Below are 17,930 nucleotides of genomic sequence, written 5' to 3'. Positions count from 1 at the left end.
TTATTCACCTTTAAACATGGATACAGAAACAGCACCCCAGCAGCTGGACTGAAAGCATGCTGGTGTCACTTTGCCTCTGCCCCTGGTACACATCTGGAAATGCCAGCTCTGCCTCCTGTTACTTCCTCTCCTCTTCCCACAAGGGACAGTGTTGTTGAGCTTGCCTGGGGTTTCAGCTCTTGTTAAGTTTCTTCAGCCTTAGGTGAGCAGAGTCCGGGACTTAATCACTTCACATTTGACCTCGTCCTCCTGGGAAACTGTGGGCTGTGGCAAGGGTTGGGATTAGGCTTGTCCTCATTGTCCTGAGAGCTTGAAAGTAGGGAAACCGCCATCTCGACTATCGTGCCTCCTACAAAAGGAATGTTAGCCTTCTCAGGAAGCTCATTGAAACATCCCCAAATGAGAAATGGTTCCCAGGTGACTGTCTGACCTTTCTTGCTCAGCTTTCAGGTGTCCTATCTCAGTCTTTCTTTCCATCAAGCCCCAAGCCTGGTAGATACCTAGGAGGGAGAGGAAGTATACAATGAAGTTCAAGATTATAGGGCTATCTCAGGGCAAAGTTCAAGGGGAGAGGGTCATGGGCTAGCCTGGGTCAAAGGTTTAGGACTAGCGATGGACTATAAGTCCAAAGTGAAGGTCAAAGGGACAAGGTCATGACTAGACAAAGTGAAGAGTAGAGGGAAAGGCTGTGGAACAGTCAAAGTCAAGACAGAGAATATGAGCTACGGATTGGCTCAGGGACTGCACCTCTCCAACAGCTCCCTGTCACCAGCCCACGAAACTTCATTTGCCCTGATGAGTCTTGGTGCTGACATCCTTAGCAAATAGAATAATACAAACTTTGGAGACCGAGGTTTGGGGCTTCGGTCATCACCGACAAGATGTCTTGAAACACTGTGGGCATTTACCCAGTGCTCACTACACTCCCCTTAGCAGAGGCCAGAGTCGTGTGAATTCAGAACATGTTATGTGGGAGTACGGAAAGCTGTTCTCTTTAACCCCATGTTTTAAAGTTAGGAGTACATCATCATGTTCTCACCTTTAGCCCATAATGGCCATGCCCGTTTAAGTCAATTCGAAACTTTTTAAGTCACGTTCACATAGATCTTATCTCACTCTGGACAGAAAGATTCCTATGAAACTAGTGAGACAGAGGTGATTGGTTTTCATGCTACAGAAAGCAGACCTGAAGTTCTCAGTGATTAAGAGGACTTCCTGCAGGTCCATACCCAGCGTCAGAGCCCTGGTTTCTCACAGCTACTCCAACATCTCTCTGGACCTTGAAAGGCCTTTGCATCTGCCCATTTTCCTCCTTCCTTCCGTCCTCCTTCAGCTCATTGACTCCTTTGGGCCTTGCACATTTCAACCTGTTACATAGGGAAACAGCCCCCCTCCTCCTTCCTCTTTCTGCCCACCTCCACACTAGTCCATGCGCTGACAAAGAATCTTGGTGTTATCTTTTCACTGTGCTTAGAGGACTGGATTCCAGAAGGTCTCAGGCCTGGGTATTCATTAGGGTCACCTAAGGCCAATTTTAAAATATAATTTATTTAGAACCCCCCCAAACCTCCTTAATCAGACATCTACTTGTTTCTTTAAGTTTCCCTGGGTGATTGTGACTCCCCAAATCTCCCCTTCCACTGTGTCCACTCTATAATGGAAGGACCAAATCTATTTTGCTCAACATTAGGGTTCTGGCACTTTGGACGCTATCTGAGAAAGGTATTAAATAATATATAATTATTGATAACATTTACTGAGTGTTACCTCTATTCCAGGCACTATGGTAAGTAGTTCACATGCATTTATTTCATTTAATCCTGCCAGGAATCCTGTGAGGAAGGCACATTTATTACCTCACTTAAAGGGACAGGAGCTAAGTTGAGAGAGGGCATATACCAATGACCGTTGGCAGTGTGGCTGTTTCCTACCTGATCCCCTGATAATACATAGAGCTCCAAAATGGGGACTATATGCCCCACAGTAGGGACCCTTGGAATCGCCTTCCAGGCAGACCTAGCACTACCTCTACAAAGCACAGCAGGGACACGGAACCTTGGATGAGGGTGGCTTCTGCTTCATCCCAAGGCACTGTCTCAAATTTCTACAAACAGCCTCGTTTACAAGCTGAATCACCAGGAATTGACTGAATTCCTCCAGGATGGTTTAATTACATATTTAAACTAAAATACATCTTGCTACAATTGACACCTTTAATACGACTGAAACCAATAGGTTTTTTTTTTTTTCTTATGTAAGAAATCCTGAGGTTGGCAGTCCAAGGTTGGTCCCTTTCTAAATGGCTTATTGGGCCTGCAAGCCTCCATCCTCTCTACCAGCTTCTCAGGGATAACCAAGCTTTTCTGTCCCAGGTAGACAACAGCTCCAAGCAGTATGTCACTCCTGATGAAAGGGAGGAAAGGGGCAGATTCTCCTATGTGCCCCTGCCCTTATCTAGCAGTTCAGTTAGAAGTCTTTCCAGGAAGCCATCCAACTGACTTTTCTCCCTTCCTACAAGTAGGTTGCAAACCCTTCACCAGCTTAGCAGGGTCCAGAAAGGCAAGGAATGAACTGGATATTTCCAGTTTCCCCAAACAGGGTTGAATTTAACAGGAAGATAATGAAGAAAGAAAGAAAGAAAGAAAGAAAGAAAGAAAGAAAGAAAGAAAGAAAGAAAGAAAGAAAGAAAGAAAGGAAGGAAGGAAGGAAGGAAGGAAGGAAGGAAGAAAGAAAGAAAGAAAGAAAGAAAGAAAGAAAGAAAGAAAGAAAGAAAGAAAGAAAGAGAGAGAGAGAAAAGAAAAATTCACTGATATTGTTATAGCCTCAGATATTCTTCCGAGTCATGGCTAATCCAAAGTGGATTCCCCTTCATGAGTTTCTAAGCATCTTTATTATTATTGGTGTGTATGTCTGTGTGTGTGTGTGTCTGTGTGTGTCTATGTGTGTATGTGTGTGTGTCTGTGTGCATATGTGTGTGTCTATGTGTGTGTGTATCTCTGTGTGTGTGAGTTTGTGTGTGTGTGTGTGTGTGTGTGTGTGTGATGAGGCACATGCATGCTATGGCATGTTTATGGCAATCAGAGGAGTCTGATTTTGGTTCTGTTCTGGCATCTTTACATGGGTTCTGAGACTCAGACTCAGGGCTCAGGCTTGACTGGCACACACCTTTATGGAAAGAACCATCTCTCTAGCCCCAGAATGATTTTAAAAGGAGCTTGTCCTGTGGTTTCACTATCTTTGAAGAAGGGAACACAACAATTCTATGCCCTGGATGTCTACATCACAGAACACTAAAGATTTTAGAGATGAGAAATTTGCTTTTTTTATTTGTTTGTTTGTTTGTTTCCTAACTGAGCCATGGTGTTTGTGCATCTGTGTGTGGTTTGAGATGGCAGTGTGTGGTGACAAATGATGACAATAACCCCTGTTCTTCAATCAGTTTACTGCTGCGAACTTTATACTCTTCTTTTTTTTTTAATTAGGTATTTTCCTCATTTACATTTTCAATGCTATCCCAAAGGTCCCCCATACCCACCCCCCCAATCCCCTACCCACCCACTCCCCCTTTTTGGCCCTGGTGTTCCCCTGTACTGGGGCATATAAAGTTTGCAAGTCCAATGGGCCTCTCTTTGCAGTGATGGCCGACTAGGCCATCTTTTGATACATATGCAGCTAAAGACAAGAGCTCCCGGGTACTGGTTAGTTCATATTGTTGTTCCACCTATAGGGTTGCAGTTCCCTATAGTTCCTTGGGTAATTTCTCTAGCTCCTCCATTAGGGGCCGTGTGACCCATCGAATAGCTGACTGTGATCATCCACTTCTGTGTTTGCTAGGCCCCGGCATAGTCTCACAAGAGAGAGCTATAACTGGGTCCTTTCAGCGAAATCTTGCTAGTGTATGCAATGGTGTCAGCATTTGGAAGCTGATTATGGGATGGATCCCTGCATATGGCAGTCACTAGATGGTCCATCCTTTCGTCACAGCTCCAAATTTTGTCTCTGTAACTCCTTCTATATGGGTGTTTTGTTCCCATTTCTAAGAAAGGGTAAAGTGTCCACACTTTGGTCTTCGTTCTTCTTGAATTTCATGCGTTTGGCAAGTTGTATCTTATATCTTGGGTATCCTAAGTTTCTGGGCTATTATCCACTTATCAGTGAGTACATATTGTGCAAGTTCCTTTGTGATTGGGTTAATTCACTCAGGATGATACCCTCCAGGTCCATCCATTTGCCTAGGAATTTCATAAATTCATTTTTTTAATAGCTGAGTAGTATTCCATTGTGTAAATGTGCCACATTTTCTGTATCCATTCCTCTGTTGAGGGGCATCTGGGTTCTTTCCAGCTTCTGGCTATTATAAACAAGGCTGCTGTGAACATAGTGGAGCATGTGTTCTTCTTACCGGTTGGGACATCTTCTGGATATATGCCCAGGAGAGGTATTGCGGGATCCTCCGGTAGTACTATGTCCAATTTTCTGAGGAACCGCCAGACTGATTTCCAGAGTGGTTGTACAAGCCTGCAATCCCACCAACAATGGAGGAGTGTTCCCCTTTCTCCACATCCACGCCAACATCTGCTGTCACCTGAGTTTTTGATCTTAGCCATTCTGACTGGAGTGAAGTGGAATCTCAGTGTTGTTTTGATTTGCATTTCCCTGATGATTAAGGATGTTGAACATTTTTTCAGGTGTTTCTCTGCCATTCGGTATACTCTTCTTAACATTCTCATATTTATCACAGATTGCATTAATCAGAGCCATAGAAAACTCAGAAGGCATTTCTTCCCTCCGACTGAATTTTGGTGCCTCTGACTGAATTTTTTTCATGCCTTCCCATTCACTTCCTTGGTTCTAGTAACCCTGTTCTGTTCTCTTCTTCAAAGCCAGTGTTTCGGTTTCCACAAGTAAGTGAGAATGTATAGTGTTTGCCTTTCTGGATCTGGCTTATTTCACTTAGCGTAATGCTTTCCAGCAGGGCCTGCACTGCTACAAATGATAGGGTTGTATGTGTTGTATGGCTAAATAGCATCCTTGTCTGTGTGTGCCACCTTTGTTTACCTGTTCACCAACTGCTGAGCATCCATGGTAATTACATGTTTGAGCGATCATAAATACTGCAATCGGAAACAAAAACATCTGGTGATGGATAATGCTCTTCTCTCCTGTTTCCAGGTCAACAGTGATCTTGTTTACATCACAGCTAAGCAAGATGGCACTCACGTGGTGGAAGCCGTGGATGCCACCCATATCGGGAAGCTAATTGTGACCAAGCAAATTGGAGGAGATGGCATGCAGGATATCACGGATACTTACAAATTTCAAGAAGGTAATTTACTACAGCCAAATGTGTTCCCCCCCCCAAATCCACTTAGTACTTTTTCACTGTCAAGATGAAATATGTTCCAGAGGATGCTCTGGCATCAGCAGCATCTGACATTAAGGGCAGAAACATAAACTCTTATAAGCAGCAGACACTCACAGTTCTTCATTAGTGAGCTTGCTTGTTTTGAGCAAAATTTCTTTTCCATAGCTTGTGAAGTGAGTTTGTTTCTAGTTCTATTTCAATAGACTGTCTAGAATGTATTCTTGCTTACGTGAGCCTTAATTTTTAAGTAATCCCAGTCAGGCGTGGTGGCACACACCTTTAGTCCCAGCACTCGGGAGGCAGAGGCAGGTCTATAGAGTGAGTTCCAGGAGAGCCAGGGCTATACAGAGAAACCCTGTCTCGAAAAAAAAAAAAAGTAATCCCATTAGAACACACCCTCTGCATTATATCAACTTAGTTAAATAATAGAAATGTAAGAAACTACCTCACATTTGCTGAGTACTTTATGGTTTATTTTTAGCACATTGTTCCATTGAGTTGTCATGGAAATCTTCTGATATATAGGATAGATTGTTAAGATAGTACAATCTTACTAATTTAAGACAATTAGATTGAAATCTAGTTTCAATTACAAAGTAACCTTATGGTGAGGGGCTGGTAACTTTTATTGTAGAGTACTTTCCAAACGGCAGTATTGTGTTCAATTACATCGAAAGCAGTACTGTCCCCACAGTCCTAACAGTGAACAGGACACAGTTTCTGTCCCCACACAAAAAGTATGATCATTTTAAGAGAAGACTGTGGAACAAGGAAACACACTGAGTCCTATCAAAAGAGCCCAAAGAAATGCAGAGTGGGAAGGACCTCATTTGAAGAAACCAGAATACGAGACCGCTGTAACAGGGTCCCTTCAGCAAAATCTTTCTGGCATATGCAATAGTGTCTGGGTTTGGTGGCTGATTATGGGATGGCTTCCCGGGTGGGGTAGTCTCTGGATAGTCCATCTTTCATCTTAGCTACAAGCTTTGTCTCTGTATCTCCTCCATGGGTATTTTGTTCCCTATTCTAAGGAGGAATGAAGTATCCACCCATTGGTCTTCCCTCTTCTAGTGCCTGGCAAATAGAGAAGTGGATGCTCACAATCATCTATAAGATGGAACACAGGGCCCCCAATGGAGAAGCTAGAGAAAGCACCCAAGGAGCTGAAGGGGTCTGCAACCCTATAGGTGGAACAACAATATGAACTAACCAGTACCCCCAGAGCTCGTATCTCTAGCTGCATATGTAGCAGAAGATGGCCTAGTCGGCCATCTCTGGGAAGAGAGGCCCCTTGGTATTGCAAACTTTATATGCCCCAGTACAGGGGAATGCCAGGGCCAAGAAGCGGGAGTGGGTGGGTAGGGGAGCAGGGCGGAGGGAGGGTATAGGTAAATTTCGGGATAGCATTTGAAATGTATATAAAGAAAATATCTAATAATAAATAGATAGATGAATAAGTAAATAAAAAGAAATCAGAATGGGGTTTCAGGAAGCAGAACCATAGTCAAAGATAGGAAATGTGAAACAGTCCTAGCAGTTTAGGGTGATCTAGACCTCAATGTCCCCTCTAGCTTAGAACACCCACTGCCAGCCAGGCAAGAATGCTAGCCATCTTGAAACCAGAAAGACACAGTATCTTTTGGAAATGGTTCTCCCAGAGATTCTTAAGAGTGGCATTTATTTTAGTGAATGAGTAAAAATTATGACTAATTAGCATATACTAAATATTCATTGGCATTCCTGAAGTGCTAACGCGTACAGGGTTTGTTTTAAATGTTTTCTACTGCCTCCTTGCTCCTATTTACAAAGGTGATTTGCATTATAAAGACAAAACCTGCTAAACCTCAATGGGTATGCAGCGTTGAAGCTTAGAATTTTTGTCATCTGAACCCGTGAATGTTTCCTGTTTTTTTCTGAAATGGTTCAGTCTCTCTGCATTTGGTAATCACCCCCTGCACAATAGAAACACACAAAAGAAGAACATCTCTCCCTCCTCGGTGTTTTGACTTTTCTCTAGAAAGAAAGTTAAAAATGATATAAACACAATAAAGCCAAGCAAGCAAGTGATGCCTCCTCTTACAGAGATGTAAAGAAATCAATTTGGAAAGCAAAAGGAAACTCCTTAGAGGAGGGGGAAGAAACTAGCTGGGTCCACACCAGCCACTGGGCAGCCTGCTTTTAACCCTGCAGCACACCCACCTGCATGCGGCTGGGGACATCACATGCCTGCTGTGTGCTTCCTGTGGAGGAAAGCAGTGTCCACTCCTTGTCATGCCAGAAGGGAGGTAATATGACACAAGGTGACAGATGACCCAGGTACAGAGGACACCCAGCCAGAAAGGACTCTGAAATGCTCACAATATTCAGGACACAAACCTTGTCTGTACCATGTTGATGTATGAGCAGAATGGATGGAACAATTCAGTTGGTCCCATTCTGATAAACTGACCCCCTTAATGCTATGAGATTATGATGTATCCACTTATTCAACACACTGAATTACACCTACTGTATTCGGTGTGGCTGAAACCTTGAGTCTGGACACAGTAGGAGAGCATTTGCCTCTTTTGAGTCCCTGCACCAAAACTCCTATCCAAAGAATAAATAAGAATTTGAGGAAAGAGTTCTTTGGTTAAAATGGATGATGCAGAGTAGTGGTATAAACTGCTTTTCTTTTCTGCTGCTAGATTGTAGAGAATGAGTGGTGGATGAGAGGCGAGCTCACCATCCTTGTGAGCAGTGCTAGCCTTGGGATCAGATGCTAGAAAGGGGGAGCAGGGAGTGATGCTGGAAAGAGACGAAAGCATGCAGCAGAATCCAGCTACCATTAACTGTCAGCCCCAGAGATGACCATGGAGGCTAAATAGGAATGGGGCAGGATCAGCCATTAAGAGAAGAAAACACACACCTGTGAAAGAGAAACTGGGGTTTGGCCTATGATATACAAAGGTTAAGACATATTGTTCAGCTCACCATGAGGAAGGCTACTAAGGTCCATGGTCCTACTCCTTAGCAAGAAGGTGAGACTCAGGGATAGAGTGATGGGTGTTTTGAACCAACTAGAACTCCTAATACGTGTGGTTAGTTGTGAGAGACATTTCAACCACCTTCTAGGCTAAGATTTGATCTTGAGTGGAAAGCTCATTTCTTCATCAAGAATGACACACATACATCACATTCTAACTGAGCAAAGAGCCCAGAGGAGTGTTATTCTGAAACTCTGGGGACTCCATCGGCATGTAACGGGGAAAGGGATTGATTATTGATGTCTGCTCCAAATACACAATAAATGCCAGCAGTAACTGCTTCTGGCTATGGATCTGCCCCTCTGGGTCTCAGAGCGCATCTTTTATAACTTCTCCGAATCATCTACATATACCAAGGTGGACATTAAAATGTGGAGATGAATGAGGACAGAAAAAGAAATCATACAAAATGTAGGGATGGACTGACAAACGGTTAAATTGTGGAGAGATTATTTTTCACTTCAGCTAAAACGTATTGTATCAGTTTTAACTTTTTTTTTCAAACTATGAGATAAAGAAATGTTAAAGCTTTGAAAACCAGAATTCTGAAAATGTTCTGAGGTGATATGTCCTCTTTCATGGTGGCATCTGGAGGTGTTTCCTCTTTACTCCGTCCATTGCTCCATTATTGCTTCTCTCTCTCTCTCTCTCTCTCTCTCTCTCTCTCTCCCTCCCTCCCTCCCTCCCTCCCTCCCTCCTCCCTCCCTCCAAAAAGCACTTAGCAATCTCCTATATTCAGATGAATTCCCCTGACAAAACCATTTACAACATTGTATCACTCTAGTACACATGCCTGTTCTGTGCTCTTCCTCATCTGCCATCCGACATCTTGAGAGACCTGGAAAATGGGGTGGAGAATTATATCTAGTCTGTTCCTTCCTCTCCTCTGGACCCTATCTGCAAACAGAATACCCCCGAAGCCTCTCGGAACTGCACAGCAGTTCTTCCTGGATAGCTGTGGTTGACTCTCACAGATGTAGTGACCACTCCCAAATCATCTCACCCCAGGCCTTATGTATGACACAAAAACTTGAAGCTGAATTGTCCCAAAGTACTTCCTCTTCCTCCTTTTCACTCCCCTGCCCTGCCCACTCATTCTTCACCTTTACCCCAATGAAGACAACCACTATGCACCCACATTTTGCTACCACAGAATTAGGTAGCAAATCCTCTACTTGCCCAATCTAAACAGCCGTGAAGTTCACCTCTTCTCTCTGGTTCCATAGCCATGCTAGGAGACTAAAGCAGCACCCTGCGAAGAAAACCTTACCACAGAGCCTGGTGCATGATGCAGGTCCAGTATGAGTTAGTTTCACCTTCTAATAGTCATGCTATCATTGCTACCATAGTGCTCAGAGTATTTCGGACTCTGGTTTTGCCCAGAAAATTAGCCAAACTTACAACCCCCCTCTTCAGTGTAAACCTTTCTCTCCACAAAGTGCCACTCTGTGACATGTAAGCCTGAGCCCATCAAAGCAGAGGAAATAGCCTACTGTCTTCCCGGTGCCTTCAGAACGATCCAGCAATAACCCAGAAAGCCTTGCTAGTGGATTTTTTGGCCCTCTTGCTGTACTGCCTGATCACTCACAGCTGTCACATACAACAGCCAGATAAGCAGCTGCCACAGTCTCCGAGTAGCCATGCTCTTGCATGCCTCCTTGTCTTTACCCACTGTGCTGAAAAGAGGGCTCCTGTGCCTCCCAGGGAATCTATGGGTGTTTCATATATCATGTCTTCAGGTTCCACATGACAAGTGTCTGTCCCAGCCCTGGTGATCTACAAATCTATATTATGATAGCTCTTCACTTATCCCTCTATACCTGTGAGTGAAAGACTCTTTCTGAGTGGTACTTAGCCCAATGTCTGTCTCCAGGACTCCAAAGTTGTGACATAGCCAAAGGGGTGGTCACAGGGCTGTGCTATTATGGGTCAGCTAAGCTGAGTACACTCCACAACAGTTATAGTGACAAAAGTTCTGCCTTGTGCTGACACCTGCAAGTGTCCCTCCTCCAGATCCTCAGTGCCTGCAGGGACACAGTCCTAGTGATACAAAGGTGGCAAGACAGATGGCATCCATCCCTGCCCTTCTGGAGTCTGTGTCTCCAGAGGAAGGTGACATAGCACAGGGCAAGTACTGTTCTGAGGAGAAGGAAAGAAAACTAGAAATTCGTTGGTGTGAGGACTGGGGTCTGGGGCTGCATTCTCAGGGTAATGAGAACCTTGGAGGAGAGGATATTAAGATTATGGCCAGGACAACGAGAGGGTGCTTCATCCAACATGAAAGGACTAGTTAACACCATAGTGTCCAGAAAGGTAAGGTAGACCCTGCTCTTACAAAACTCAAAGGCATCTCAGAAAGCAAAGCCTGGCTCACCAGTAAAAAGATAGCTTTATCTTTTTAAGCCAGCAACTTGCCCACTCACTGGACAGGAGGAAGGTGGAGTTTGCGCTGTCAGACCAGCCTCTCAGGTTGCTCAGAGCAAGCCTCGCTCTGCCTCTCTCTCTCACCTGGGCCAGCTCAGCTCCTCTCTCCCTAGGCCCCCTCTCTGGTTCTTGGTTCTCTCCCCTCTCTGGTTCTTGGTTTGCTGCTCCAATGGACTTCCTGTGCTTTGGCTAAATGCATACTTGGCCTTCATCCAAAGTGATAATTGTTAATGTTCTCCTTCTCACGGACCTGTTTGCCAGTTGATCACTGCTATAAAGTAGTTTACTGAACTTTCAAGGCTGGGCTCTTCCTCCTTCCTTCCCTTCCTGTCTTCCTCCATTGGCTTCATTAACATATGCTGGAGCCAATTCTAGTTCTAGACTGATTGTTTCTGGCACATTCTCACAGTCTTGACAAAAGAAGTTTATAACACGCACATACACACAGCCCTGTAATGTACATACCCTTATATCACTGATGGTATTCATAGTGCCTACCTTGTAGTTGTTATGGGGCTTAGCAGAGCTGTTGCAAGCAGGCACACATTCCATGGCCTGCCATGTAATTAGCATTTAGTGATAGTTTATAGCATCCATTACCCTCCCCACCATTATTGAATTCAGTTATTCATTATCTGATTTAATTTTTAGTATAGTAGAAGATAACATCTTTAAATTAGCACAATTAGAAAAGCCAACATTCTTATCTTAAAGTGATTTTCCCGCACCCAGCCATTCTCATACCTAGCTTTCATAAGCCAAAGAATTTTTGCCTCCATCATTTCATCTCTGTTCTCTACCATGAAAGACGCTATGGAGTGAGATGATTAGGGTAGAAAAGAGAAGGGCAGTCCATCTTTTGCACTTTCAACAGCCTGCCTGTGTAGCCAAGTACTTTATTCAAACTTTGGAGGTACTGCTATGCTACAGCTTGTCAGGTAGTCAGGGTCTGAGCACAGCCCCACCTTGTGTGTGTGTGTGTGTGTGTGTGTGTGTGTGTGTGTGTGTGTGTGTGTATGTATGTATGTGTGTGTTTGAAAGGCTGTGTATGGAATCGTACCTTGTTCATGCTAACAATGGTTCATTCATTGAGCTGTATTCCCATCCCTTGGTTTCTGAGGCAGAATCTCACTAAGTAGCTCAGGCTGTCCTTGAACTATCTTCCTGCCTTGGACCCCCAAGTGGAAAGATTACAGACGCATACCACCATGTTTGTCTTTTCTTCCTCCCTTTCCTTCTCCACTATCTCTCCTTCTTTCTCCCTAGAGGATACTCTTTCCCTCTCTTGCCTCTCTATCCCTACCATCCATCCAGAAACTTACCTTAAGACATTTTGCTCAAACCATACCTAAGCTTCACACTTTATTAGGGCAGAGCAGCATTTCAACAGCGGTACCTCAATTCCTTGTGCTCAGTGAGAGGCAACTGGAAGATTTTGAGCTGACAAAGTTGTAGGGCTGAGTACCTTCATGAGCTTGGCAAAGCTGTCGACCTTCAACAGGTTGAATCAGGCTTCCTCCATGGGTCTAACCCAGGAATTCTTGGGAAGGTTAAGTTTAACAGATGACCAGAACCTAGTACCTTGAAGTAGCGCACTTTTGAAGTTAATGGGCACTGCAGAGGTGTAGAAGGGCATAGAAGGACCCATCCCGACCCGAAAGTCATCTCAAGAAAGAGAAAATGGAAGAACTTAAATAGGAAACAGACTGAAGGAACAGAAAGGCCCATAGCTAGTAGAAACATCCATGATAGGAGTTGGCATATCAAGTGGCCACTATCTCCTAAGTCTTTGCTTAGAAGACCCTAATCCTAACTTCCTGACAGGGACTCAGAGAGGGAAGTAATTTGACACTTGCCAAGCCCAGAAATAATAGCCCAAGAGATTGGTCTCTTAGTAGCCTTCCAAACAGATATACCCTGCCTAGACATCAAGTATCCTGACAACCTGGCGGGCCACTGCCTATCTGGGAACTTGGTTTTGCAGAACCTAACCCAGTGATAGTGGTTATCCCTACCTTTCTATGCGGGAGAGGTTGATTGGCTTTCAGAGGCCATCAGTCAGCAAGGGTAGCACTGAGTGCATTTCAGGTCAGTGTCTTCCCCATGGGGGATATTCCCTTTCATTATCTGTTGATCTCTCCTAGGCCAAGAAGAAGAGAGACTAGCCCTTGAAACTGCTCTGATGTATGGAGCCAAGAAGACCCTCAACACTGAAGGTGTTGTCAAATCAAGGTCTGATGTGACCATGAACTTTGATGTGGAAAATGCTGTGCTGGGAAAGGACTTCAAAGTGACTATCACCTTCCAGAACAATAGCTCCAATCTGTACACCATCCTGGCCTATCTTTCTGGCAACATCACCTTCTACACTGGGGTATCCAAGAAAGAGTTCAAGAAGGAGTCCTTTGAAGAGACGCTGGATCCCTTTTCCTGTAAGCTAACTAATGTGTGGGTCTCTCCAGGACTTGTCGCCTGGTTCTATGTCTCACTGTCAATCCTGTCAATACTCTGGTTCTCACCAGATCTCAGTGTCAGGGGCAGTTCTAGAAAACACACAATCCTCTTATCTTTGTGGCTCGTGAACAGAAATGAATGTTGAAATCTTCTAAACTTAGAGTCCTATGAGTTGGAGAATTTAATGGAAACTCATCTCTTGATATTTAGAACGTGTTCTATGAGCCCACAGCACCAACATCTCAAGCTTTGGCCCCACCAGACCTCCTGAAACAGAACCTGCATTGAGATCTGAATTTGCCACATAGGCTATATCCACCTCAGACATGTTCTGTAATCCCTTTGTAAGTTGTATACTAAGGCAGAGTCTCCCACTAAACCCTAAGCTCACCAACTCTACCTAGACTATTTACCTAGTTTGCACTGGGGGGCCCCATCTCTGCTTGCAGTTGCAGGTAATCACCATGGCTAACCAGCTCTAACATGGGTGCTGAAGATCTAGACTCTGGTCCTATGTTGTGTGGCAAGGGCTTGATACATTGAGACATCTCCAGTTCTGCCCCCACCCCAAGCTATTTTTTTTTATAACTGATCAGCCTGATCCAGGGATGACCACTGGAAGAGAGAGCCTAAGAGATATTAGACCCCATCTCAAAATCTTCTCAGGGCTATCCCTAGTAGGGTCTCTTTCCTGTTCATTCTCTCACCTCCCATACAAATGCCTGAGACTTTCATTGCCAGAAGCAATGGATTTGGGATGCTTGAAGCAGGAAAGGACTGGCATGCTGCAGGATGCATTGGGAACTGCAATTTTGAAAGGTTTCATTTTTTTTTTTCTGAGTGTATTAGGTGGACTCAATATTCAGGCCTAAGTTGGGCACAAAAAAAATAATAATAACAGGGATAGCTATAGGAAGAGAGCTGAGTCAAAACGAGAAAGCAGTCGATAATTTGGGGCACTGTGTCTCTGGACCCAACATGTGGTACGAAAATAAAAAAGAAGAAGAAAGGGGATATAGAAGCAATACTGTTCCTAAAGCAGAGATAAGCAAGCAGGCCCCACCCCACCAACACCAACGAGCCAATCACCCATCTCTGTTGTTCTTGAGCTCCCTGGCCCCAGCAGAACCAGAGAAAATGAAAAACTATTCCAAAAAATTCAGATTCCAAGAAAACTAAATTGAAAAAGGCAAGTATTTCTAACTTTGATGATGTAGCTAGCAGTCGAGAAATCACCATAGCATTTTCTTTGGAAACTAGATTTGGCTTTTTTTTTTTTTAATCCCAAGAGATAGGAAAGGCTTCTCACCAAAAAAAAAAAAAAAAAAAAAAAAAAAAAAAAAAAAAAAAAAAGAGTATTCCACATGAAGGACTGAAGGGGAAACAGCTTCCATGCTTCCTCGGAACAGACAAGCACATTGATTCTGGAAATTAGATAACCCTAAATATGAGACATGACTGTATCACCTCTAGATGTGTGTCCCTGGGCAGGTTGCCTGTGTGATCTCATTTGTATATGAGAGCAATATCACCCACACTACAGAATTGTTAGCCCATTCCCAGCCAGACCTGTATTGTGGTTAATCTTGATTGGCATACTTGGAAAGAGGAAACCTTGTCAAAGGAATTGTTTACATCAGTTTGGCCTGCACGAATGTCTGTGGGACGTTTTCTTGTTAGCTATTTGATAGAGGGGGGCCCAGCCCATGGTGATAGTCCTGTATTGTATAAGAAAGTTGGCTCACAAGCAGAGGAAGGAAGCCAGTAAGCAGCACTTCTCTTTGGTCTCTGTTTCCTCTATTCCTGCCTCTGGGATCCTACCTTGAACTCCATCCCCGTCTTCTCTCCACTTTGGCCAAATTTCCCTTTCCTCCCTACATTATTTTTGTCCATGGTATTTTAACACAGCAACAGAAAGCAAACTGGAGCATCCAGGTTCTAAAATATGCTGGACACAGGGGAGTGTACATCTTTGCAGAGTTTCTGGTCTTATAGAGGAAGCAGGCAATAAAGAACCAAGCAAGCTAGCAAGTGCATCATTTGATTATATGTGTAATAGGAAAATACAAAACAGACTAAGAAGGAGAGACATGTTTGCCTTGCAGGCATTGCAACCACAAAATGAAAAAATTATCTCTGTAATTGGGTGGTGTGGAACAGAGAGACCTGACAGAGGTTATCTGAGCCAGAAGAATCCCATTGGTATCATAGGATATCTAATGTGCTCAATGAGACACAAAGGATGAAGAACCATTCTTGTTTGACTTGGTGTGGTCCTCAGTGTGAAAACTGATGATAGGAGAAGGTGGAGTTTTTAAGAGGCAGCACCTTGTGGATGATAACTAGGATATGTGATCCTAATTGACCTTGGAAGGGTTGGTACTGGTCTGTGGAGTGAGTCAATTCCTGGGAAAGCAGCTTATTATAAAGTAGGGCTGTTTTGCAAATAGGGCCCCTTGGGCACATGGCCAGTTCCCTTCCTGTTATGTCAGCACCATGCTGTTTGGATGCTCCAACCACTAATATTAAACTAAATCAACTAAATCTATTTTCTTTATAAATTTCCAAGCCTCTGTCATTCACATACAATAACAAAACCAGATTCAAACAGGAACAAAAGCAGGCAATGAAAAGTGATGGGCTTAACTCATATAATAAATATCACCCCTCATACAAACTTGGGCTTTATTTCCTGCCACCAAGTCTGGCCACCTGAGTTCCATCCTCCACATGGTAGAGGAAGAGAACAAACTCCTGTAACTTATCTGCTGATCTCCACTCATACGATTGTACCCACACAATGATAACTTTCTAAATTAAAAAATAAGGAGGATCACACTGGCTGCTGTGATGAGAAGCTCACAGAAGCAGGAATGGAGCTCAGAGGCCAGTTAGGATGCTGTAATCATCATCCAGCTGAAATGTAGTGGTCGTGTTGACAGTGCTAAGAACAAGTCCTGAAGATCGAGTCCACCTGATTGGCCTGTGCACATGAGAGGAAGGGGTGGATGAAACTCCATGAGTGAGAGGTGTGAAATGCCTTGGAATTCCTGTTACCTTCCAACAGGGTGGGAAACTCAGACTGGGTTTATATGGTTAAAGACATGAAGGTAACAGAACCTAGATCCTCCCATGGGCAAGGACATTGAACCAATGGGTGTGAACTGGGGCCCTGAGTGGAACTATAATTCATCACATCTCTCTACACCAGAAATAGAGCACAGTCCTTTTCCAACCTCACATGCACCCTTTCAATCTTCCTTGTCTCCTTAGCCCAACTAAAGGATGGACTCAAGCCATTCCCTGGCTGTAGAAGCAACACAACCAGACATGACAGCCTCACGCTTGCTCCTGGGCCTTCCGCATCATGACGGATTGTATCCAAAATAAACCTTTCCCCTGCAAATATTAAAAATGAGGGGATAACTCTATATGAGTTAATGGATTAAAATGATGTAATGTATTTCTCAATTGAGTCAATTCATGTAGGGACCAAACCTAAGCCCAAGTTGATTTTAATACAGCTCCATCAGTCAGACCACTCAGGGCTTGTCCCAGATCACTTCAAGGGAATTAGAACCTCATTCTTCTTTTGCAAATTTACTAATTAATGTAGGTAGGTGGCATCAATTGCATGCAATAAAACGCATGTTGCAATCTGAAGTCAATCCTAGTCTTTTGCAAAATCACACATGTCTGACCCTAAGCAAGCATCCTGCAGTGCCTCTACTGCAAGTAAAGTTTTCTAAGGAGAATGTGAGCAGACTTCAGATTGGTGATTAAAGGGAATGTGTAGGCTAGAGTCAGCTTGGGAGATTTGAATAACTTAAACCAACCAGTACCTTCAAAGGTGTTATCATTGTCACTTGGCTATATTTAGTTGCCTTTGCTTTTTGGAAGAGATGAGGCAGCTCCAGCCTGTGTCTCCCTTGGCTTTCCCCAGACACCATAAATGATGTTGGCAACCTCCCATCTCCACCACTCATACAGTGAAAATCTATTCCTCCTTCTCTTGCCGCGTTTAATAAACTTTATCTAGAACAATTTCTTGTGCGGTGGCACAACATGGCACTTATATAATGGACTATTTCAGGAGCAGTGTTCTCTGGGGCTCTGGTGCACAGTCCCATTTCTTCAGTGCTGTGATTGAGAGAATGGTCTGCCTCCAAGAAGAAGGGAGCCCTGGGGCTGAGACTATAAGTGGTGATAAGAACCCCTGCAAAGATGGGTACAAAGAAGATGCACAAGTCTTGCTGCCCTAAAGAAACCTAGTAGCCAAACACATTCCCCTAAGAAAAACCAGAAGACCACTGTTTATTATTATCCCTGGAAACATCAAGGGACAAAATGCACTGTCTCTAAGGACATACATACCTGGGCTCAGCCTACAGAACTGTCCTTTGGGCTCTAGAATCCTGGGCTATGGGAAATGGAGTCACAGAGTGAGCAAATGGACCCAGGCTACAGATACAACTCTGCATCCTCAGCCCCCATGGAGATTGAAAGAGGAATGAGACTACTTCCCATCCTCCATGCCATTCTGCAGGGCTTATTCTCTACCCTGAAAGCTAGCAGTAAGGTTTCCACACAGAGGTCTCTCCAGTCACAAAGAGGAGCGAGGGCACTCTATGCTCATTTTCTGCCATCTTGGGATTGCCTTG

General features: G+C 44.0%; 1 protein-coding gene and 1 long non-coding RNA gene across 4 annotated transcripts in view; one reads left to right on the top strand and one right to left on the bottom strand.

Annotated features, from left to right (window-relative positions):
* The window catches only part of Gm30489, a 146,979-nt gene that overhangs the window by 59,740 nt on the left and 69,309 nt on the right, over positions 1 to 17,930 (bottom strand). The window lies entirely within an intron of this gene.
* F13a1 (coagulation factor XIII, A1 subunit) overlaps positions 1 to 17,930 on the top strand; it is a 183,067-nt gene that overhangs the window by 139,016 nt on the left and 26,121 nt on the right. For both annotated transcript variants that reach the window (NM_001166391.1, NM_028784.3), the window contains 2 exon segments: positions 5,173 to 5,326; positions 12,960 to 13,247. In NM_001166391.1, coding sequence (NP_001159863.1) covers positions 5,173 to 5,326; positions 12,960 to 13,247 — 442 coding nt within the window.

Source organism: Mus musculus, chromosome 13, assembly GCF_000001635.26.
Source record: "Mus musculus strain C57BL/6J chromosome 13, GRCm38.p6 C57BL/6J".
Classification (NCBI taxonomy): domain Eukaryota; kingdom Metazoa; phylum Chordata; class Mammalia; order Rodentia; family Muridae; genus Mus; species Mus musculus.
This window is presented reverse-complemented; position numbering and strand designations above follow the sequence as displayed.